At 45.0% G+C, this 24,923-nt stretch overlaps 2 protein-coding genes across 7 annotated transcripts in view; one reads left to right on the top strand and one right to left on the bottom strand.

Annotated features, from left to right (window-relative positions):
- The window catches only part of LOC134538576 (uncharacterized), a 34,237-nt gene extending 27,119 nt beyond the window's left edge, over window positions 1-7,118 (top strand). The window contains exon 9 of the mRNA XM_063380000.1: window positions 6,997-7,118. Within this exon, the coding sequence (XP_063236070.1) occupies window positions 6,997-7,118 (122 nt within the window). The remainder of the gene's footprint in view (window positions 1-6,996) is intronic.
- Window positions 7,119-8,449: 1,331 nt separating this feature from the next.
- Window positions 8,450-24,923, bottom strand: part of LOC134538084 (band 7 protein AGAP004871) — a 50,720-nt gene continuing 34,246 nt past the window's right edge. For all 6 annotated transcript variants that reach the window (XM_063379089.1, XM_063379085.1, XM_063379088.1 and 3 more), the window contains 5 exons: window positions 23,251-23,454; window positions 20,840-20,895; window positions 19,425-19,503; window positions 15,152-15,253; window positions 8,450-14,016 (listed from right to left, as the gene is read on the bottom strand). In XM_063379089.1, coding sequence (XP_063235159.1) covers window positions 13,900-14,016; window positions 15,152-15,253; window positions 19,425-19,503; window positions 20,840-20,895; window positions 23,251-23,454 — 558 coding nt within the window. In that variant the 3' untranslated portion in view covers window positions 8,450-13,899. The remainder of the gene's footprint in view (window positions 14,017-15,151; window positions 15,254-19,424; window positions 19,504-20,839; window positions 20,896-23,250; window positions 23,455-24,923) is intronic.

The raw sequence follows: 24,923 nt of genomic DNA, 5'->3' as shown, positions 1-24,923 counted from the left end.
CGGGAGATAGACCTGGTAGCTGCAGCTCTCACACGGGAGATAGACCTGGTAGCTGCAGCTCTCATACGGGAGATAGACCTGGTAGCTGCAGCTCTCATACGGGAGATAGACCTGGTAGCTGCAGCTCTCACACGGGAGATAGACCTGGTAGCTGCAGCTCTCATACGGGAGATAGACCTGGTAGCTGCAGCTCTCACACGGGAGATAGACCTGGTAGCTAGTTGTAGTGTCTTACACGGGAAATAGACCTGGTAGCTGCAGCTCTTACAAGGGAGATAGACCTGGTATCTGCAGCTCTCACACGGGAGATAGACCTGGTAGCTGCAGCTCTCATACGGGAGATAGACCTGGTAGCTGCAGCTCTCACACGGGAGATAGACCTGGTAGCTGCAGCTCTCATACGGGAGATAGACCTGGTAGCTGCAGCTCTCATACGGGAGATAGACCTGGTAGCTGCAGCTCTCATACGGGAGATAGACCTGGTAGCTGCAGCTCTCATACGGGAGATAGACCTGGTAGCTGCAGCTCTCACACGGGAGATAGACCTGGTAGCTGCAGCTCTCATACGGGAGATAGACCTGGTAGCTGCAGCTCTCACACGGGAGATAGACCTGGTAGCTAGTTGTAGTGTCTTACACGGGAAATAGACCTGGTAGCTGCAGCTCTTACAAGGGAGATAGACCTGGTATCTGCAGCTCTCACACGGGAGATAGACCTGGTAGCTGCAGCTCTCATACGGGAGATAGACCTGGTAGCTGCAGCTCTCATACGGGAGATAGACCTGGTAGCTGCAGCTCTCACACGGGAGATAGACCTGGTAGCTGCAGCTCTCATACGGGAGATAGACCTGGTAGCTGCAGCTCTCACACGGGAGATAGACCTGGTAGCTGCAGCTCTCATACGGGAGATAGACCTGGTAGCTGCAGCTCTCATACGGGAGATAGACCTGGTAGCTGCAGCTCTCATACGGGAGATAGACCTGGTAGCTGCAGCTCTCATACGGGAGATAGACCTGGTAGCTGCAGCTCTCATACGGGAGATAGACCTGGTAGCTGCAGCTCTCATACGGGAGATAGACCTGGTAGCTGCAGCTCTCACACGGGAGATAGACCTGGTAGCTGCAGCTCTCATACGGGAGATAGACCTGGTAGCTGCAGCTCTCACACGGGAGATAGACCTGGTAGCTGCAGCTCTCATACGGGAGATAGACCTGGTAGCTGCAGCTCTCATACGGGAGATAGACCTGGTAGCTGCAGCTCTCACACGGGAGATAGACCTGGTAGCTGCAGCTCTCATACGGGAGATAGACCTGGTAGCTGCAGCTCTCATACGGGAGATAGACCTGGTAGCTGCAGCTCTCACACGGGAGATAGACCTGGTAGCTGCAGCTCTCATACGGGAGATAGACCTGGTAGCTGCAGCTCTCACACGGGAGATAGACCTGGTAGCTAGTTGTAGTGTCTTACACGGGAAATAGACCTGGTAGCTGCAGCTCTTACAAGGGAGATAGACCTGGTATCTGCAGCTCTCACACGGGAGATAGACCTGGTAGCTGCAGCTCTCATACGGGAGATAGACCTGGTAGCTGCAGCTCTCACACGGGAGATAGACCTGGTATCTGCAGCTCTCACACGGGAGATAGACCTGGTAGCTGCAGCTCTCACACGGGAGATAGACCTGGTAGCTGCAGCTCTCACACGGGAGATAGACCTGGTAGCTGCAGCTCTCACACGGGAAATAGACCTGGTAGCTGCAGCTCTTACAAGGGAGATAGACCTGGTATCTGCAGCTCTCACACGGGAGATAGACCTGGTAGCTGCAGCTCTCATACGGGAGATAGACCTGGTAGCTGCAGCTCTCACACGGGAGATAGACCTGGTATCTGCAGCTCTCACACGGGAGATAGACCTGGTAGCTGCAGCTCTCACACGGGAGATAGACCTGGTAGCTGCAGCTCTCACACGGGAGATAGACCTGGTAGCTGCAGCTCTCACACGGGAGATAGACCTGGTAGCTGCAGCTCTCACACGGGAGATAGACCTGGTAGCTGCAGCTCTCACACGGGAGATAGACCTGGTAGCTGCAGCTCTCACACGGGAGATAGACCTGGTATCTGCAGCTCTCACACGGGAGATAGACCTGGTAGCTGCAGCTCTCATACGGGAGATAGACCTGGTAGCTGCAGCTCTCACACGGGAGATAGACCTGGTAGCTGCAGCTCTCACACGGGAGATAGACCTGGTAGCTGCAGCTCTCACACGGGAGATAGACCTGGTAGCTGCAGCTCTCACACGGGAGATAGACCTGGTAGCTGCAGCTCTCACACGGGAGATAGACCTGGTATCTGCAGCTCTCACACGGGAGATAGACCTGGTAGCTGCAGCTCTCACACGGGAGATAGACCTGGTAGCTGCAGCTCTCACACGGGAGATAGACCTGGTAGCTGCAGCTCTCACACGGGAGATAGACCTGGTAGCTGCAGCTCTCACACGGGAAATAGACCTGGTAGCTGCAGCTCTTACAAGGGAGATAGACCTGGTATCTGCAGCTCTCACACGGGAGATAGACCTGGTAGCTGCAGCTCTCATACGGGAGATAGACCTGGTAGCTGCAGCTCTCACACGGGAGATAGACCTGGTATCTGCAGCTCTCACACGGGAGATAGACCTGGTAGCTGCAGCTCTCACACGGGAGATAGACCTGGTAGCTGCAGCTCTCACACGGGAGATAGACCTGGTAGCTGCAGCTCTCACACGGGAGATAGACCTGGTATCTGCAGCTCTCACACGGGAGATAGACCTGGTAGCTGCAACTCTCACACGGGAGATAGACCTGGTAGCTGCAGCTCTCACACGGGAGATAGACCTGGTAGCTAGTTGTAGTGTCTTACACGGGAAATAGACCTGGTAGCTGCAGCTCTTACAAGGGAGATAGACCTGGTATCTGCAGCTCTCACACGGGAGATAGACCTGGTATCTGCAGCTCTCACACGGGAGATAGACCTGGTAGCTGCAGCTCTCACACGGGAGATAGACCTGGTAGCTAGTTGTAGTGTCTTACACGGGAAATAGACCTGGTAGCTGCAGCTCTTACAAGGGAGATAGACCTGGTATCTGCAGCTCTCACACGGGAGATAGACCTGGTAGCTGCAGCTCTCATACGGGAGATAGACCTGGTAGCTGCAGCTCTCACACGGGAGATAGACCTGGTATCTGCAGCTCTCACACGGGAGATAGACCTGGTAGCTGCAGCTCTCACACGGGAGATAGACCTGGTAGCTGCAGCTCTCACACGGGAGATAGACCTGGTAGCTGCAGCTCTCACACGGGAGATAGACCTGGTAGCTGCAGCTCTCACACGGGAGATAGACCTGGTATCTGCAGCTCTCACACGGGAGATAGACCTGGTAGCTGCAGCTCTCACACGGGAGATAGACCTGGTAGCTGCAGCTCTCACACGGGAGATAGACCTGGTATCTGCAGCTCTCACACGGGAGATAGACCTGGTAGCTGCAGCTCTCATACGGGAGATAGACCTGGTAGCTGCAGCTCTCATACGGGAGATAGACCTGGTAGCTGCAGCTCTCACACGGGAGATAGACCTGGTAGCTGCAGCTCTCACACGGGAGATAGACCTGGTAGCTGCAGCTCTCACACGGGAGATAGACCTGGTATCTGCAGCTCTCACACGGGAGATAGACCTGGTAGCTGCAGCTCTCACACGGGAGATAGACCTGGTAGCTGCAGCTCTCATACGGGAGATAGACCTGGTAGCTGCAGCTCTCACACGGGAGATAGACCTGGTAGCTGCAGCTCTCATACGGGAGATAGACCTGGTAGCTGCAGCTCTCATACGGGAGATAGACCTGGTAGCTGCAGCTCTCATACGGGAGATAGACCTGGTAGCTGCAGCTCTCACACGGGAGATAGACCTGGTAGCTGCAGCTCTCACACGGGAGATAGACCTGGTAGCTAGTTGTAGTGTCTTACACGGGAAATAGACCAGGTAGCTGCAGCTCTTACAAGGGAGATAGACCTGGTAGCTGCAGCTCTTACAAGGGAGATAGACCTGGTAGCTAGTTGTAGTGTCTTACACGGGAAATAGACCTGGTAGCTGCAGCTCTTACAAGGGAGATAGACCTGGTAGCTGCAGCTCTCACACGGGAGATAGACCTGGTAGCTGCAGCTCTCACACGGGAGATAGACCTGGTAGCTGCAGCTCTCATACGGGAGATAGACCTGGTATCTGCAGCTCTCACACGGGAGATAGACCTGGTAGCTGCAGCTCTCACACGGGAGATAGACCTGGTATCTGCAGCTCTCACACGGGAGATAGACCTGGTAGCTGCAGCTCTCACACGGGAGATAGACCTGGTAGCTGCAGCTCTCATACGGGAGATAGACCTGGTAGCTGCAGCTCTCACACGGGAGATAGACCTGGTATCTGCAGCTCTCACACGGGAGATAGACCTGGTAGCTGCAGCTCTCATACGGGAGATAGACCTGGTAGCTGCAGCTCTCACACGGGAGATAGACCTGGTAGCTGCAGCTCTCATACGGGAGATAGACCTGGTAGCTGCAGCTCTCACACGGGAGATAGACCTGGTAGCTGCAGCTCTCACACGGGAGATAGACCTGGTAGCTGCAGCTCTCACACGGGAGATAGACCTGGTATCTGCAGCTCTCACACGGGAGATAGACCTGGTAGCTGCAGCTCTCATACGGGAGATAGACCTGGTAGCTGCAGCTCTCACACGGGAGATAGACCTGGTAGCTGCAGCTCTCATACGGGAGATAGACCTGGTAGCTGCAGCTCTCACACGGGAGATAGACCTGGTAGCTGCAGCTCTCACACGGGAGATAGACCTGGTAGCTAGTTGTAGTGTCTTACACGGGAAATAGACCTGGTAGCTGCAGCTCTTACAAGGGAGATAGACCTGGTAGCTGCAGCTCTTACAAGGGAGATAGACCTGGTAGCTAGTTGTAGTGTCTTACACGGGAAATAGACCTGGTAGCTGCAGCTCTTACAAGGGAGATAGACCTGGTATCTGCAGCTCTCACACGGGAGATAGACCTGGTATCTGCAGCTCTCACACGGGAGATAGACCTGGTAGCTGCAGCTCTCACACGGGAGATAGACCTGGTAGCTAGTTGTAGTGTCTTACACGGGAAATAGACCTGGTAGCTGCAGCTCTTACAAGGGAGATAGACCTGGTATCTGCAGCTCTCACACGGGAGATAGACCTGGTAGCTGCAGCTCTCATACGGGAGATAGACCTGGTAGCTGCAGCTCTCACACGGGAGATAGACCTGGTAGCTGCAGCTCTCATACGGGAGATAGACATGGTAGCTGCAGCTCTCATACGGGAGATAGACCTGGTAGCTGCAGCTCTCACACGGGAGATAGACATGGTAGCTGCAGCTCTCATACGGGAGATAGACCTGGTAGCTGCAGCTCTCATACGGGAGATAGACCTGGTAGCTGCAGCTCTCATACGGGAGATAGACATGGTAGCTAGTTGTAGTGTCTTGCACGGGAGAAATACATTGTAGTTTTAGGTCTTACAAGAGAGAAAGACATGGTATGCATAAATGTTACATGGCAGAAAGACTAAGTAAGTTGTAGTAGTTGTAGCTCTAGCATGGGAGATATACCTGGTAGCTGCAGCTCTCACCCGGGAGATAGACCTAGTAGCTAGTTGTAGTGTCTTGCACGGTAGAAATACATAGTAGTTTTAGGTCCTACAAGGGAGAAAGACATGGTATGCATACATGTTACATGGCAGAAAGACTAAGTAAGTAGTAGTAGTTGTAGCTCTAGCATGGGAGAAATCCATAGTTGTGGTACCTCTTACATGGGAGAAATACATGTTATACATGTGCATTACACGGAATAAAGCTATATTAGTTGTGGCTCATACACGAGAGAATGTTAGTTGTAGCTCTTACATGGTAGAATTAAAGATAGTTGAAACACTTAAAAGGAGGAATTTATGATAAAAAAAAACAGAAAACAAAACCCAAATCAGCCGATGTTAAAACAAACATTTGACATCGGCAGTTTTGGTCTTGTGTTCAGTGTGTTCGTCTTTCTTTGTGCGTTGTCCAAAATAAATAATTTAAATAATTTCTTCACTAGACAAGAATAATTCAAAGCATGCATTTCATTTATAGCTGCGACGGCTAGCTTCACTGTTAGAGAATTTCACCTGCAATTTACGAAGAACGCTTGTTAATCCAGGGATCTTGGCAGATTCACGGCCTTTTTTTTTTCGTAAATTTACAGACACAGATTTTACTTACACTGATCATGATTTCAAAAGAATATTCTTGGTATGTGAACACGAAATTAATAAACTGGGGACGTCTACAGTAAGGTTGCTCTTCTCTTGTCGACGTGGGAGCAGAAACACAGTGTAGTTTCTACGGAAATTCCGTTATTTGAGATGACGAAGACCTCTTGGTTTATTTCAGTAACACTATTGATTGGCAAGTCCGTGAACTGAGCGTGACCTGAGAGAGTGTCGGGAGCGGGTGAGCAGCTGGTGTAACCGAGGCTGCGGTCGCTCCAGCTGGTGTAACTGTGTCCAGGGGCGTAGGAACCGGGGGGGACAGGGGGGACGTGTCCCCCTGAACTTTTTGGGTGGAGGGTACTGTCCCCCCCCCCCCCCCAACTTTCTAGACAGTGATATTTTTATTTTATAATATTATTCTGCCCAACTTTATTTGTAATTTCTTCACTCATCAAATTTTATCTTAAGGAAACAATAATAATTTTAACATCGATGCATCCAATGGTTAGATACAAAAACTGCTTACAATACGCTATTTTGCACTTTTAAAATAAAAATTTTCCGGTGGAGGACCCCCCCCCCCCCCACCCACCCCCCCGTCTTAGTAAGAGGGGAATGGGTTTAAATGACATCAAAATCATTATTTGTCCCCCCCCCCCCCCCCAACATTATGAACACAGCTACGCCAATGACTGTGTCCGCAGGCACGGTGAGGCCGTTCCGCCTGGTGTACCACACCAACAGCGTGGAGGCGCCCGCCGACGTGGGCAACCGCGGCTTCTGCCTCAACTACGTGCAGCAACCCTGCAGCAACAACCTCGCGTGAGCGGCCGGCGCGTTGCTGCACTCGGGGACCACTCGGGGACCACTCAGGCCACTCGGGCCACTCACGGCCGGGACTCTCTGCGGCACTCATCGGCAACCTGACAACCTGAACAGTCGGGAACTTTCCCAAACAAAATGTTGGCTACCTCGATTTTTTTTTTTATTGCTGCTGGGAATATTCACCATAAATGTTTCAGATTATCTAATTTCCGAAACAGAAAAAAAACTTAATACATTACGTTAAATGCTTTATCTTTTGTTTCAATAAAGCTTATAAAACTGCATAGCCTCAAAATCATGAGTTCCGTTTCAATTGAAAAAAATATATACACACGAGCACACGTCTGCACATAATTATGTCCATGGCAGCCGTGCTTAGGCCTATTTCTTTGCTACCAAGATAGTTTAAAAACATTGTCAATAATTTTCCCGAAGTAAAATAGTTTGCGATACACCACTCCGTTAATACACCGTTCCATAAAATCTGAATTAATAATGTCTGTAAAATTACTTTTTTTTATGTCATTATGTTGAAGAAATTTATGTTTTCTTTATATTTAAAACTTAATTTTTGATGTTGGCATTTCACAACCACACAAAAATTGTTAGTGATCATATTCCGGTGATACAGTTGCGCCCCACTGGTGCTTGGGGCGGCCAGTGGCAAAACTTGCTTCTAGTTGCAGGAGAGGCGAATGGGCGCTATGGAGCACCTCCCAACTGAACACTGAGTCCAAAATTTTCGAAAAAAAGAAAATTAACGGAAGTGTACACCTAGGCATATGTTATAAGTGATACTTGTATGGCATTACTAAAATATTAACCTCAAACATTTTAAAACACATATATTATAACACTAAGTATATGTTTGTATACATTTATTTTTGCTAAATCTATTTAAATCAGTCTGTAAATACTTCCCACATACAAACATTAACCTTATTGACCTGAGTCAACTAATAAGATTTTATTTTTCATGGCGTCGACTATATGTAGGCTAAAATTTGTTTGTGCCTCTAGAGTGTGATAAACGCTGCGCTACCTCTATATTTCAGTGTTAGCAAACTAGTATCTTGCTATTGGCTTTTTATGCAATGAGAAATACTGTTTTTATAGACTTATTATTAAAATAAAGATAACTATCAAACTGTGAATATTCCTTTAGCTTTGCTCCAGTAACAGCAGTGTGACAATGATCGAAATATTTCGTCATGATAAACACACAGATACGGGAATATTTTATTTTGTTGCTTAGGTTTACTTTTTTTTATTATTTGACTGTAAGTGATGAAAGTTGTTACTATGGAGAAATACAAATAATAATGCAATACGTTTGTGCCACAATTATATTTACATTTTTTTAGTAATTCTTAGCGTACAAAACTATCAACCTCACTGAAGCTGTAAGATAATCCCTAGATTCAAAAGTCTGGGGCTGAGAAAGTGTCCGATTTGCAATAATTACATTATGTCAGTCACTCTCTCGTTTACTCCTGTAGAGACTGAAAAATAGCTTTGAAACAGTGCAATATTAACACATGTCAGAAAAATTTGACTGTTATAGATTATTATTTTCATTATTTAAGTAGATCAAAAAGCTTGCATTGATTCATTTAATAAATCCAGCGTCACATTAAATCTTTTTAAAATTAAAATGATATAATTTGAAATATAATACAGTCTCAAAGTATGTTTCAGAAGTGTATTGATGAGCTTATAGTGAAAAAAAAACACTATTTTGTTGATGCAAACAATACAGGTAGGAACTCCAATCAAATGCAGAATATTTAACTTACATATTCATAGTTTTGTGAAGTGGTTTAGTTTTCAGGCCGTTGAGGCATTAACACTATAACACATACAAATCAAAACTGTTACATCTATGATTGTGTGCATTGTTTTTCTTAATTGTGCAATTTACTTACAACAAACATATTTTCTACCAGTTCTTATAATTTTGTACTAACTTATTATTTAGTCAATATTTCTGCGAATATTTTCAGGTCAAAGTTAAGATTAAACATATTAAACATAAATGTTTATTGGCTTATATGTTTGTAATGTTAATAAATTTTTAAAAAATGGAATAATAAGTACTGGTATAACACAATTAGGATTATTTGTATCCTACAGATGTAATAAATTTACCAAACGAACAACTAATATGTAGTTATATTTAGTTCTTTAACAACATGCAGTAAACACTAAAAACAAACAATAATCTGTAATTAAACTTGTAATTGGTAATATGTAATGAAACTTAATGAACATCAAAATAAAAAATTGCTGAATGATTTTTAATATAAAATGTAATCACAGAGTACTTTTTTTACAATTTTAAATAAAGATAAATACTGTAGCAATTTTTACTTTAAAATAAAATAAAATAGCTATAAATAGTATTTTAGTTTAATATATTATGGTAACTTATCACACAAGTACAAATATCATGTTTCAAAATACTAAGTAACTATTATTTATCTTATAAAAATATAAATACTGTGAATGATACTTGACACATGTCATTTATGAATTATGTAGTAACACACATGAAATTTTACAAATAATTTTAACATTGAGCAAAGTGCATACAAATAAAGTTCGTATTTTACTGCAGAAAATCAGACTTTGAAAACTTTACAAGCAGTTTAATGTGTAGTCTAAAGAAAGTACAAACTTGTACATTCATAAGATATTTTTAACATCAGCTTAATTAATAATGATTTAACTGTACCGTACCAAAAATATTGGAACCCAAAACTTATATTTATGACCCCAATGAAATCACTTTACTCCTATTTACTCTTCTAAGGCACCATGTTTAATTAACTTATTTCAGCAGTAAAACTGAAATTTATTTCGTGTACAATAGTAGGTGGGAAATGTTGCATTTTAACACATAGAAAATATTTAATTGATGGTTTTATCTTTTATGGTAACTTTATCACACATGACGAGCACTAATGTCACTTAGAATCCTAAGCTAATAACTAAAGAACATCACACTGACAAATAAAAGCTATTTGGAGCTACATCTGTCCTCCTCAGCTTCATCTGGAACTTAACGTGCAGTCGTTACAATTGGTTACACTGTTACACACACAGGACATGCATCCTAAATTTGGACAATTGCAACACTCTGCATCATCATCTTTGTGAAGTCCATGCTGTACTGATCCACACTCAAAAACATTTTCACCATAAAATGAATCTTATATTACACGTTTCTGTGCTTGATTATCAGGGCAGTGTCCGAATTCGCCTGAAGTGTTTACTTGTACGTACTTGTCCCAGGGAGGTTGTCCGAGATGCAAGTGCAGTTTCAATGCCACAAGTAGACCAATCCGTGTACTGCCCACGCACTTCCAGGATTAAAGAAAAGTCACAATTTTGGAAAGCTTTTTGTAGGTCATATTTAAGTAATTGAAAGAGACTTAAAATAATTTAAGCTTTATATTTTACTAGGAGTAATGTATGTTATGAAAAAAATATTTATTTTTTTAATATCAGGTTTGTAAAAAAATTTCAACACATACATGCAATATACACCGATCGTAATTTACAATGTATCTATAGGTAGAAACTTTCAGTGTTTGCAATTTAAAGTAAATAGTTTCTATTTTCAGATGATAATTTATTTATTGAATGCTGACCTGTTTAGGTGGCTAATATGGAGACCAAACATGATATCCGACCGAAGTGCTCTAGTAAGTACACAGCAAGGGCAAATGAAGTACGCATGATTGCAAGTACATAACTGTGTTCTTGAATTCGGGCACGGCCTAAAGGTGCAAGTACAAAAGCTTTACATATTTTTATTTGAATGCTGGTCCTGTTACAATACCAACATTTTAGTCTTAATCAACGACAGAACGCATTTATATTTACATACAACACACTTATTTAAATAACAGTGAGTAATTATAGGTGTTTTACCTCTGAGAACAAGAATTTTTTTAAGAATTTCTTTTTTAGATACAAATTAATTTGGAGGACAAAATAATTAGATAAGCCTTGACTAAAAGATACAACCGCTCTTTATGATCAGTTAAAAATGAAAACGTTTCCATAAATAAGGAAAAACAATTATAAAAGCACCTCAAAACAAAAATAAACTTTATTGAAAACATTGTAAAAACTATCACCGAGAGTTTAAAAAATTGCTAATTATTCTTTATGAGAAACATCTCCAATTTGTTTTATCGTGAAGGGAAGGGGGGGGGGGGGAGAGAGAGAGAGAGAAACCACTTTGCCTGCTGTTTGCTAAAAAAAAAATTCTTTCCTTTTAACGGTGTAAATGATAGATTTTTTTTTTTTTTTTTTAGGGTTTCGGGGGATGTATACCCCCTCCCCCTCCCTCGTTACACGAACAATCAGTTCCACTGCACCAAAGATACTGTGCACTTGCTTAGTATATAATTAGTAAAATTATCATCATCTAAATTAAATTTATTTAACTCATATTAATAATCACCCTCCAAAAGTATTTAATGTTCGCAAAACAAATTGGAGTAGTCTTATTATACAAGATTATTTTGGTAATTTCCCAAGTTAATTGCAGTGAAAAGTACTCAAAACTAAATAAAATCTTCACCATGACAAGATCGTAAAGATTAAAGTCTAACTAGTATCATGCAACTTATACCTGTAAAATATTTATTCGTAAATCTATATTTATTAATCAACTATCAAATCACATTAATTTTTTAACAATAAATAAATCCTAATGACTTAGAAGTTATGTTTCAAAAAAGTACCAAAAACTTTAATTCAGTTATAACTGTATACATTTTAAAATGTCAAAGAGTTTGCGTAATGTTATTCAAATACATAGTCAGGTAACTTAAATCTTCAGAGACTGCGACCTCCAAAGTGTTCCTCCAATTGATTAACCTGAAAAGTTTTTTGCTTAGATTTTACTTAGCTGACTCAGCAAGCTACCCTGAATAGTCAGATATTTCTCGAAAATTATAATTTGTGGTATACCTATATGAAATAAGAATTTTATGAAAATCACAGTACCTTACACATTATTTGCAACCCTTGACTAGTTCAAAATATACATTTTTTTTCGGAGCACATGTAAATTAAAATAATAAAAATTAAAGCAGTGTTTCTTTACTGTTGAAAACCTTTTACGATATGAAATATTGTCTTCATAAAAATACTCAATCTACTTATATCTTGGCAAGTACACCAAATTTGAAATGCGTGCTTCAGAGACAATTGTTGTGCACACACATACACACACATAGGTACATGCGTGTTGATATTGGAGGTACATTGTGAAGGAATACACGAACACTCGTTAAACAAACATTTAACTGGACCCATCCAGCTTTTTGCTATGCTTATTCATAAACAACCACTTATACACAACCTGGGTTTCGCCAAGATGAATATCGACAAGTCACGGTGCTACAAGACACAACTATCACAACTAACAACTATAGTAGACCAAGTGTTAGAAATGTTGTAGGATAGGGCACAGCGTGGCTATATCTACTCGGCCGTAACCACTGAGCACCAGCGGAAACAAATACGAAAATGTGTGAAGTGTGCATACCGTGATACAAATAATATATGTTGCTAATTTATTCACTATTTCTACAAAGATAAGACACTAAGATCATCGAAATTATGTACAGAATCAAAATAAAACAACCATGTTTTACAGTGACAGCAACCCTGATAGAATTCTCCTGTGGTGTTTAAGGACAAGAAATTATTCATATTCGTGGAATCTAATTCAAGTTTTCACTTAGGGCGTAAGAAAGTGCTAAATATTTACCCTTAAAAAATTTTCACGGGAGTTCAGTAAATTAGCGTACAATAGCATTGATCCCCCTTAAGAAATATGTTAATGATTTTAAAAAAACTTTAGAATAAACACTCAAAATGGGTGTCAGACCATGCAAGCAAGCAACAGTCTATGCTAAACCAAAATGTATGCCTTACGAAATATTTTTAGCAGCAGTCGGACAGGTTTATTCAATTGTATGGTTATTCACGTGTGTATCTATGTTTAAAAAAAAAGTGTCGATAGATTTACAGTCTGCCAGATTTATGTTGGAAAATTGAGTGGTATAAATCCATGAATATTTTACAATTTGGCAGTGAATTAGGGGCATATACAGTTAAAATAAAACATATTTTTGAAAATCAAAATAGCAGAATGGAGTTTTCTTGTTTTCTTGATCTCCATTAAGAGGGCCCTGCCTACCCGGGAACACACATGGTGTGGAGAGATTCAGAGCAACCCACGCGGCTATAAAACTGGTCGAGATATCAGAGTGGGGTTTAAGAATGGGCTGAGAGCCGATGAGAACTTCTCTTTCTGTGTTTTTTTGTTATCTTTATACTAAGAGTGAAAAGTGCTAAAAACACGTGTTTTCAGAATATTTGTTTAGGGTATGAAACAACCGGTACAGATTCTTGAAAGCATGCAATGGGACTTTCATTACACCTATCATCTTCGTTTCTCCGTCGTGCAGTGTCGAGGGTTACCGCTGAAACCATATTTTTGCCCTCTGTGCAAACGACGAGAAGACTGCTTAGAGGCGACGACGCGCTGGAAGCAGCAGCGGGCGTCGCCCTTATCGTCCCGCCGCGCCAAACACAGGTGCGCCTCTGGGGAAGGCTGGAGGTCTGTGAGAGAAACACCAACACAAGCTTGCGTGCGCGCGCGAGGCGGGAGAAGGTGCGGACAGCTGTGGCTGCGTGAAGCCTGCCAGGCGGCGAGACAGCCTGCCAGGCGGCCAGGCGGCACCAGGCGGCGCCCTCTAGGCCAGCTTGTTGCGGTCAGACGCCTCCTTGGCCTTCACGAAGTAGGTGAGCAGGTCGATGGGCAGCGGGAACACGATGGTGGAGTTCTTCTCAGCCGAGATGGTATTGAGAGTCTGCGGGCAAGACGGCACGCGTTCACTCACGCGCCTGACTGCTCTCAGAGCAAAAGTTGCGCGTTCAGTTAATTATGTCCATAAATGAATGTCCCTGCTTCCACGGTATATAATAACAGTTTATCTTAGACTGTTTACAACAGATCATACTGACATAGTAGACTAACCTGGTTTTTTCTTAACAGATGTTCAACATCCAACCTAACGTCCAATAATTCTTCCCACACTTTGGTTAGCAAGTCCGGAGTGATGGAAGCAATAAGCCTCTTCAATTCTGTGTCTCAACTCTGGTAAATCATTCAGTAGCGGCGGAATGTAGACACGATCTTTTATAAAGAGCCCCAAAGGAAAAAAAATCTGATGGCGTCATGTCAGGTGAACGTGGAGGCCAGCGAAACAGGAGCTCTGTGGTCTCGACCATTACGACCAATCCAACTGTCTGGGAATTCGAAAATTAAACTTTAAACGAAACGCAAATTGAAATGAAATAACATATTAACTATTAGCAAATTTCAGAACACAAAACGATTTACGCTCAGGAGTCGCCATTTTGCGTAGGTGGCGCTGCGAACGAGAAATCAAAAACAAAAAAAGTAGTATTTGCGCATTCACTTATCTCAAAATGTTCGAGTGACTGTTTAATTGTGATTTCGAACGAAGACTCTAAAACGGTCACAGTTGATACTATTAAAATTTATAACTGGGGCATTCTTTTATGGACACACTGTACTGTATAACGTAATGTTCTGCAACTGCATTCTTCCTTTCATTGGACGACAGCTCAACTCTTAATGTCTCACTGGAGCCGTCTTGCTGATTATAACCAAGCAGTCATAAAAGTGTTGCTACATTGCTGTTAACTTTCGGATTGAATGGACTTCTGAAAATAAATTCAATTTCAAATATGGAATATAACGTTATTTATCCAAATCTAAACTAAACTACATAAAGTCTGCAATGAGATCTTTTTTCCAGAAAAAAAAAATTGAATTATAGTATTTTTAAGGGTGATTGGAATTATAAAAAAAAGAATAAATGTGGCAAAATATTTTATAGAAACTAATATAAACAATTGTTTGTTTGTAGGTTGCATGGTCGCTACTGCAGTAGGTTACAGTAGTTCGTGTGTAGTTACCTGCAGGTAGCGCAGCTGCAGCGCGGCGGGAGAGTCGCCTATCACCTCCGAGGCCTCCCTCAGGGCGCGCGACGCCTTCTGCTCGCCCTCTGCGGCTATCACCTGCGACAACCATCCGTCTCAGCGCCTGCCCTGGAGGCCCTTCTCACTGCTCACCGCACACTGCACACTGCACACTGCTCGCCCTCCGCGGCTATCACCTGCGACAACCCTGCCCTCAGCGCCTGCCCTGGAGGCCCTTCTCTCTGTACACTGCACACTGCACACTGCTCGCCCTCTGCGGCTATCACCTGCGACAACCCTGCCCTCAGCGCCTGCCTGGAGGCCCTTCTCTCTGCACACTGCACACTGCACACTGCTCACTGCACACTGCTCGCCCTCTGCGGCTATCACCTGCAACAACCCTGCCCTCAGCACCTGCCCTGGAGGCCCTTCTCTCTGCACACTGCACACTGCACACTGCTCACTGCACACTGCTCGCCCTCTGCGGCTATCACCTGCGACAACCCTGCCCTCAGCGCCTGCCTGGAGGCCCTTCTCTCTGCACACTGCACACTGCACACTGCTCACTGCACACTGCTCGCCCTCTGCGGCTATCACCTGCAACAACCCTGCCCTCAGCACCTGCCCTGGAGGCCCTTCTCTCTGCACACTGCACACTGCACACTGCTCACTGCACACTGCTCGCCCTCTGCGGCTATCACCTGCGACAACCATGCCCTCAGCGCCTGCCCTGGAGGCCCTTCTCACTGCTCACTGCGCACTGCACACTGCACACTGCACACTGCACACTGCTCACTGCGCACTGCTCACTGCACACTGCACACTGCTCACTGCACACTGCTCACTGCACACTGCTCACTGCACACTGCTCACTGCGCACTGCACACTGCACACTGCTCACTGCACACTGCTCACTGCACACTGCACACTGCTCACTGCTCACTGCACACTGCTCGCCCTCTGCGGCTATCACCTGCGACAACCATCCGTCTCAGCGCCTGCCCTGGAGGCCCTTCTCACTGCTCACCGCACACTGCACACTGCACACTGCTCGCCCTCCGCGGCTATCACCTGCGACAACCCTGCCCTCAGCGCCTGCCCTGGAGGCCCTTCTCTCTGTACACTGCACACTGCACACTGCTCGCCCTCTGCGGCTATCACCTGCGACAACCCTGCCCTCAGCGCCTGCCTGGAGGCCCTTCTCTCTGTGCACCGCACACTGCTCACTGCACACTGCTCACTGCACACTGCACACTGCTCACTGCACACTGCTCACTGCACACTGCTCACTGCACACTGCTCACTGCACACTGCACACTGCACACTGCACACTGCACACTGCTAGCTGCACACTGCACACTGCTCACTGCTCACTGCTCACTGCTCACTGCTCACTGCACACTGCTCCCTGCACACTGCTCACTGCACACTGCACACTGCGCACTGCACACTGCTCACTGCACACTGCTCACTGCACACTGCTCACTGCACACTGCACACTGCACACTGCACACTGCTAGCTGCACACTGCTCACTGCTCACTGCTCACTGCTCACTGCACACTGCGCACTGCTCACTGCTCACTGCACACTGCTCACTGCACACTGCACACTGCTCACTGCACACTGCTCACTGCTCACTGCTCACTGCTCACTGCACACTGCTCACTGCACACTGCACACTGCACACTGCACACTGCTCACTGCTCACTGCTCACTGCTCACTGCACACTGCACGCTGCACGCTGCACGCTGCACACTGCTCACTGCTCACTGCACACTGCTCACTGCACACTGCTCACTGCACACTGCACACTGCTCACTGCACACTGCGCACTGCACACTGCGCGCTGCACACTGCGCGCTGCACACTGCGCACTGCGCACTGCACACTGCGCACTGCACACTGCGCACTGCGCACTGCACACTACTCACTGCTCACTGCGCACTGCACACTGCGCACTGCACAAAGCACACTGCACGCTGCACGCTGCACACTGCTCACTGCTCACTGCACACTGCTCACTGCACACTGCACACTGCTCACTGCACACTGCACACTGCACACTGCACACTGCTCACTGCACACTGCACACTGCGCACTGCTCACTGCACACTGCTCACTGCTCACTGCTCACTGCACACTGCACACTGCACACTGCGCACTGCACACTGCACACTGCACACTGCAATGCACACTGCACACTGCGCACTGCACACTGCACACTACACACTGCGCACTGCACACTGCACACTGCACACTGCGCACTGCACACTGCGCACTGCACACTGCACACTGCACACTGCTCACTGCACACTGCTCACTGCACACTGCTCACTGCGCACTGCGCACTGCACACTGCACACTGCACACTGCGCACTGCTCACTGCACACTGCTCACTGCTCACTGCACACTGCACACTGCACACTGCACACTGCACACTGCACACTGCACACTGCTCACTGCACACTGCGCACTGCGCACTGCACACTGCACACTGCGCACTGCTCACTGCACACTGCTCACTGCACACTGCACACTGCGCACTGCGCACTGCACACTGCACACTGCGCACTGCACACTGCACACTGCAGTGCACACTGCACACTGCGCACTGCACACTGCGCACTGCACACTGCACACTGCGCACTGCACACTGCACACTGCACACTGCGCACTGCGCACTGCGCACTGCACACTGCACACTGCACACTGCACACTGCTCACTGCACACTGCACACTGCTCACTGCACACTGCTCACTGCGCACTGCGCACTGCACACTGCACACTGCACACTGCACACTGCGCACTGCTCACTGCACACTGCACACTGCGCACTGCACACTGCACACTGCACACTGCACACTACACACTGCGCACTGCACACTGCTCACTGCTCACTGCACACTGCACACTGCACACTGCACGCTGCTCGCCCGAACACAGCTGCGAGGGACACACAGTGCCCTCACGGGGTGAGGTCCGCGCGAACAGGTGTCACTCCTTGTTGCTAATGAACACATGGGTTTGTTTCTGAATTTAATTTTAATTTCCACGGGGTTTTTCACTAGCGGCATAGTTCACAACCTAAATGATTGCGATGGTCCAATGTCAGGCTCTCTTGGCCATGAAATTATTATCTAGAATACACTAAAAATTCTATGAAAATGCGGGATGCATCGAAAAGAAGTAGTTTTGGGCCCACCTGATGGATAGTAGCTGTCATAATATATTACTGACATAGCTATATTGATTGTGAGAAGTAATGCATAAGTTATTATCAGGAAAATAAGCCAGTAAAAATTAATTCACATTATTTTGGTAGCCACGTAGTGGCATTCCAGAAAATTTTCATCATCTACTAATTTATCTAGAAAATTATTATTTATTTAAAAAAAAAAAAAATCGTGTTTCTCGCACAGTTTAAATCTCTGTTACTAAGCAATCAATCGTCAAATAATAAAAGTAACATTTAAACCTATATTTGGATTTGAACCCCCCCCCCCCCCCACACACACAATTTTTTTCAAACAGTTTTTTTTTGCTAGTAGTTATGGACCCGCCCCACAGATGCAAAACATGGTTTCATCTTCCACTGTCAGAGCAGAGATCAGGGAAATATACAGATGGAACATAAGGTTCTATTCCCGATGAGGGGAGTGAAGCCAAAATTGGAGGAGAATTTCAGTGTACTAAACGTACGAATATGGCGGCCGTTTGTTTACAAATGTATTGAAGGTTTAATTACAGAAAAATGTCAACACATATAAACATTTGTGTTATGAAGATTCTTTTTGGACTTTTGATATATATAAACATATTAACCAGTAATATTTTGATATAATTATCTTCCGAACAGCTTAACTACAGTCGATAGTAAACGCAGACTAGCACAGATGATACAAATATAAACGATATTCGCAGGCTTTCAAGGCCATTGTCTGAAGTAGCTTGGCTTCTGGGTTTTAGCCGTGTATTTGGCGAATAATTCACCGACGTTTCGGTCGACACTGCAGTCGTCCTCATCAGTGAGCAGTTACCTACAGAGGGTAATTGCTCCCTGAAGACGGCGACTGCAATGTCGACCCGAAACGTCGGTGAATTATTCGCCAAGGACACGGCTACAGCCCAGAAGCCAAGCTGCTTCACAAATATAAACAAGAAGAAAAGGTGTGAGGAAGGGGTAAGTGCTTCACGTGTGACGGCTAATGCTCCTGAGTCGCACCCGCGTGTTCTTGTTAGTGGCGGAGTGGCGAGGGTTCACTGACCTTCGCCCTGGCCTCCCTGGCTGCCTCCGCCTCGGCGGCCATGGCTCTCTGCAGTTGCACGGGCAGGCGCACGTCCTTGCTGCGACATGGCAACACCGCACAGCTCACCACACTCCCCCCCTACCCACACGCATCAATCTGTTTCAAAAATAAACTTGTTTAATGCATTGATCAAAATAGGTTATAAAAGCACGTCTCTAAAATTGTTAATTTTCTAAATACGTTATGTTATTATTTAAAAATTGTTTAATACATATTTAAAAAAATTAATGTTCACAATTGTTTTCTTAAACTAGTACATAAAACGATATTAACCTGTGTGTTTTCTATATAGATCATGAAGTTTTAAATGTGCTACAGACTGAAGAAAACATTTTTAATGAAAACAGTGTCATACACGTGAAATAATTTCGTAAAATAGTTCATGCAATAACCCAAAGTATATGCACACTGAGTTTCATGAAACCAAAATTTCTCATAGCGTTGCTTAACCATATTTTCATTAACTTTTTAATTGTGGTTTCATGCAACATAGTTTCGTCAGTTTTGTGTAGAAATTTCAAGTACCTGTTAGTATAATTGACAATGATTTTTTTTTTATAAATATTTATTTCATTTGTGTGTATTTAGTGCTTTCTTAATTTAATGAAGATGCCGAAACGATGTCGTGATTTTATATTTCAGACGTGCTGTCAAAACTTTGGAATCTCTCATCTGCACTTAATTTATTTGCAACTACAGAGATACTAAGCTGTCAGTCACTTAAAAAATGATGAACACAGGAACGTTTTCTTCTTTTTTTTTAGTTCGTAGCCACAAATACAGTTCATTAGCCCTCCCTCGTTTATGGATGACACTGTAAAAAAATTTTAGTTTAGTTTAATTGGTGTGTGATAAACATGAAACAAATTTAATGATTTTTTTTTCATGAAAACAATGGCGCTATCATGGCAGGGTGATTCCGCCGTGGTTTGGAATTGCCTTCCGCAGGTGTACGACAACACCACACCCAGTCCTGAGTCAGGAAGGGACCCAGCAGGGGATACAACCTGGGACCTTTGACTCGCGAACTAGAGATTCTGACTTATAAATTTATTTGTTACGATTTTTGGCTCGGTAATTTTGTTATTACCGATGAACCAACCATTTTCCCTTTGAAGACTTATTTTTGACAAGGTAGACATGGTTTTAATTTGAAAATTTGATGACTGTGTGACAGATGCGTGAATAATTAAGAACAATTCAAATATATGTACACTCGTAACTCGAACGTTTTCTATTTAAAACACGAATCAGTTTTGTGTCTAATGCATTTGCAAATATATCTGTGCAGTCCCTCACTGAATGTTAACATTTTTCAGTTCCGATTGCAAATATTCTGAAATGCCAAGTCTTACTCCGATATGACGACTTACATTTCAACTCGCTCCACCTTAATACCCCAGGCCTCGGTGGCTTCGTCCAAAGTCACCTGCAAAATAAACATTTTTAACCTCCTGAATCAGTTGTTTTGCCAAATAAAAAAATACAGAGAGAATATTTAAAAATAAAAATAAATCTACTTCATGTGGTTAAGTAGGTACTAAAACCGTATAAAAGACGGAAATAATTTAATTCACCAGACAGGTTTCATATAGAGTTACATAATGAATTCGACCGAAAAATATTAGCTGCAGATTCATCACGTAAAAATAAGTTGAATGCGCATAATGATATATGGTATTAATTCCTTCCAGAGACCAGTACACGTCTTTAAAGATGCATCTGGAACGGTAGTTTTATTTTTGAATAATACTGAAACTATTTGTGATGAAACGGAAAACATCTGGTAAATGACTGACCGAACAAAATTCTGCAAACACTTAAAAAAAATGTGATAACATTTCGAACTGTCATCAAAACATGTTACAATGATAACACTAATCTGACCCAACCCAGAATCGAGCACAGTTGCCACAGCAGGCGGCTGTCATGTTAACACTCTCTCTGCCATATGAGTGGTCTCCAGCCCAGTGTGTGCCCTCTCTCTGCCACACGAGTGGTCTCCGGCCCATTGTGTGCCCACCCTCTGCCACACGAGTGGTCTCCGGCCCAGTGTGTGCCCTCTCTCTGCCACATGAGTGGTCTCCAGCTCAGTGTGTGCCCTCTCTCTGCCACATGAGTGGTCTCCAGCCCAGTGTGTGCCCTCTCTCTGCCATATGAGTGGTCTCCAGCCCAGTGTGTGCCCTCTCTCTGCCACACGAGTGGTCTCCGGCCCAGTGTGTGCCCTCTCTCTGCCACACGAGTGGTCTCCGGCCCAGTGTGTGCCCTCTCTCTGCCATATGAGTGGTCTCCAGCCCAGTGTGTGCCCTCTCTCTGCCATATGAGTGGTCTCCAGCCCAGTGTGTGCCCTCTCTCTGCCACACGAGTGGTCTCCAGCCCAGTGTGTGCCCTCTCTCTGCCATATGAGTGGTCTCCAGCCCAGTGTGTGCCCTCTCTCTGCCACACGAGTGGTCTCCGGCCCAGTGTGTGCCCTCTCTCTGCCATATGAGTGGTCTCCAGCCCAGTGTGTGCCCACCCTCTGCCACACGAGTGGTCTCCGGCCCAGTGTGTGCCCTCTCTCTGCCACACGAGTGGTCTCCGGCCCAGTGTGTGCCCTCTCTCTGCCATATGAGTGGTCTCCAGCCCAGTGTGTGCCCACCCTCTGCCACACGAGTGGTCTCCGGCCCAGTGTGTGCCCTCTCTCTGCCACACGAGTGGTCTCCGGCCCAGTGTGTGCCCTCTCTCTGCCATATGAGTGGTCTCCAGCCCAGTGTGTGCCCACCCTCTGCCACACGAGTGGTCTCCGGCCCAGTGTGTGCCCTCTCTCTGCCACATGAGTGGTCTCCGGCCCAGTGTGTGCCCACTCTCTGCCACATGAGTGGTCTCCGGCCCAGTGTGTGCCCTCTCTCTGCCACATGAATGGTCTCCAGCCCAGTGTGTGCCCTCTCTCTGCCACATGAGTGGTCTCCAGCCCAGTGTGTGCCCTCTCTCTGCCATATGAGTGGTCTCCCGCCCAGTGTGTGCCCTCTCTCTGCCACACGAGTGGTCTCCGGCCCAGTGTGTGCCCACTCTCTGCCATATGAGTGGTCTCCAGCCCAGTGTGTGCCCTCTCTCTGCCACACGAGTGGTCTCCGGCCCAGTGTGTGCCCTCTCTCTGCCATATGAGTGGTCTCCGGCCCAGTGTGTGCCCTCTCTCTGCCATATGAGTGGTCTCCAGCCCAGTGTGTGCCCTCTCTCTGCCACACGAGTGGTCTCCGGCCCATTGTGTGCCCACCCTCTGCCACACGAGTGGTCTCCGGCCCAGTGTGTGCCCTCTCTCTGCCACATGAGTGGTCTCCAGCCCAGTGTGTGCCCACTCTCTGCCACATGAGTGGTCTCCGGCCCAGTGTGTGCCCTCTCTCTGCCATATGAGTGGTCTCCAGCCCAGTGTGTGCCCACCCTCTGCCACACGAGTGGTCTCCGGCCCATTGTGTGCCCACCCTCTGCCACACGAGTGGTCTCCGGCCCAGTGTGTGCCCTCTCTCTGCCACATGAGTGGTCTCCAGCCCAGTGTGTGCCCACTCTCTGCCACATGAGTGGTCTCCGGCCCAGTGTGTGCCCTCTCTCTGCCATATGAGTGGTCTCCAGCCCAGTGTGTGCCCACCCTCTGCCACACGAGTGGTCTCCGGCCCATTGTGTGCCCACCCTCTGCCACACGAGTGGTCTCCAGCCCAGTGTGTGCCCTCTCTCTGCCACACGAGTGGTCTCCAGCCCAGTGTGTGCCATATGAGTGGTCTCCAGCCCAGTGAGTGGTCTGAGGACGTGCCTGCATGGTGTTGGAGATGAGGTCTCGGTCGCTGAGGATCTCGTGCAGCGGCTTGGTGCCCATGATGTTCCTGAGGGTGGTCTGCGCCAGCAGCCGCGTCGAGTGGTGCGCGTTCTCCACGTTGGCCACCGAGATGGTGGCGTTGGACACCCGGTAGTACACCACGGCGTCCACCGACACCGTCACGCTGTCCTTGGTGAGCACCTGCTTGCACCACACCACACCACACCACACTCGGCGGCGAGCGAGGCGTTCCGCGCGCGGTGCGGCACCACGGCATTCAACACAGGACAGTAGGCTGCAGTTGGTAACATCACAGGAAATGAGGAAGGAAACAACTGAGATGAGAAGTGCGAACAGAAATGAATGAGGAGAGAAAGAAGAGTGAAATGATGACATGCATTAAGATATATAAAAGTGCAAGGATTGAAAATAAAAAATAAAAAATAAATAAGAACCTTATAAGTTGAGAAATTATGATAATGATGACAGAAGAGTTTTCTTGACAACTAAAAACAGAAGCGAGAATAGAGAAATAAGTTGTAATGAATTAAGAATGAAGATAAATAAAATGAAAGTAAGGACCTACGGAGATAGGGAGAAGAGCACAAGAAGAAGGTACAAAAATTACTAAATAAATAGGACTAAATAAATAGATATTCTGACAACCCTGCTATCGAATAATTTTAAATGTCTGTGTATATTTTTTCTTTATTTTTTTGAATAATTATAAAGAATAATTTAAAATCTAATTTTAAGTGAAAAATTCGAGACAAAAAAAGAGAATATATATACATATATAAATGTATTCAATACATACATATATATACCTATATACATAGCATGAAGACAGCTGCCTCTAGGAAAAAAACGGGTGCGTGTACTTATTTATGTACACGCGTGAGAAGTTATACTTATTTGGCATCATTAAAAAAACGTTTTTAATTGCATGCAAATAATTAATTACAATAAAATAATAAAAGGGCTGGAAAAAGATAGTCAACACAGTCAATAAAGTTCAGCTTAAATTTGAAAAATTAAATAAATAAAATTTAGAGAATAATAAATATATATAACATAATTTGTACTAAAATTATAAGATTCTTAATTTTAAATATTATATTGAAAATTTAATATTTTAAAAGAAAAAAATAAATTTAATAATAAATTCAAACATTTAATTTAAGTTTATTAATTTTTTGAATATTTATTATTTTCTTAATTTAATACTCACTTTTCATTTTTATCAAAAAGTTTTCATTAAATTTGTTCAAAAGTCAAGCAATGGAAAAGTCACAGAAAATCGCTGTGGAAATCATATCCTTGACTGACACACAGAAACATGCTACACAATCAACATGCAGGTTCTTGGAAAAATGATATGTGAAGTACGATTGTGACTTCAATGAAAGTAATTAGCTTGTCTTGACCTTCACACACGACGATCACTAGCAAAAGTCTTAACTTACCATTTGTTGAACCACAGTCGTCTTCGTGAGAAGGCATTTTGAATTTTTGGCCTTCACCTTGTTCTGATAAAAAAAAATGTATCTATTTCATTGACGTGTGATGTTATCTTTAGCTACAAGAAAATACAAATTTTAAAATGGTAGATTAACATGATGGGCTCGTTTTCGTTCTCCACTTTGTGCGATGATTCGTCCCCCACACAA

Source organism: Bacillus rossius, chromosome 13, assembly GCF_032445375.1.
Source record: "Bacillus rossius redtenbacheri isolate Brsri chromosome 13, Brsri_v3, whole genome shotgun sequence".
Classification (NCBI taxonomy): Eukaryota; Metazoa; Arthropoda; class Insecta; order Phasmatodea; family Bacillidae; genus Bacillus; species Bacillus rossius.
This window is presented reverse-complemented; position numbering and strand designations above follow the sequence as displayed.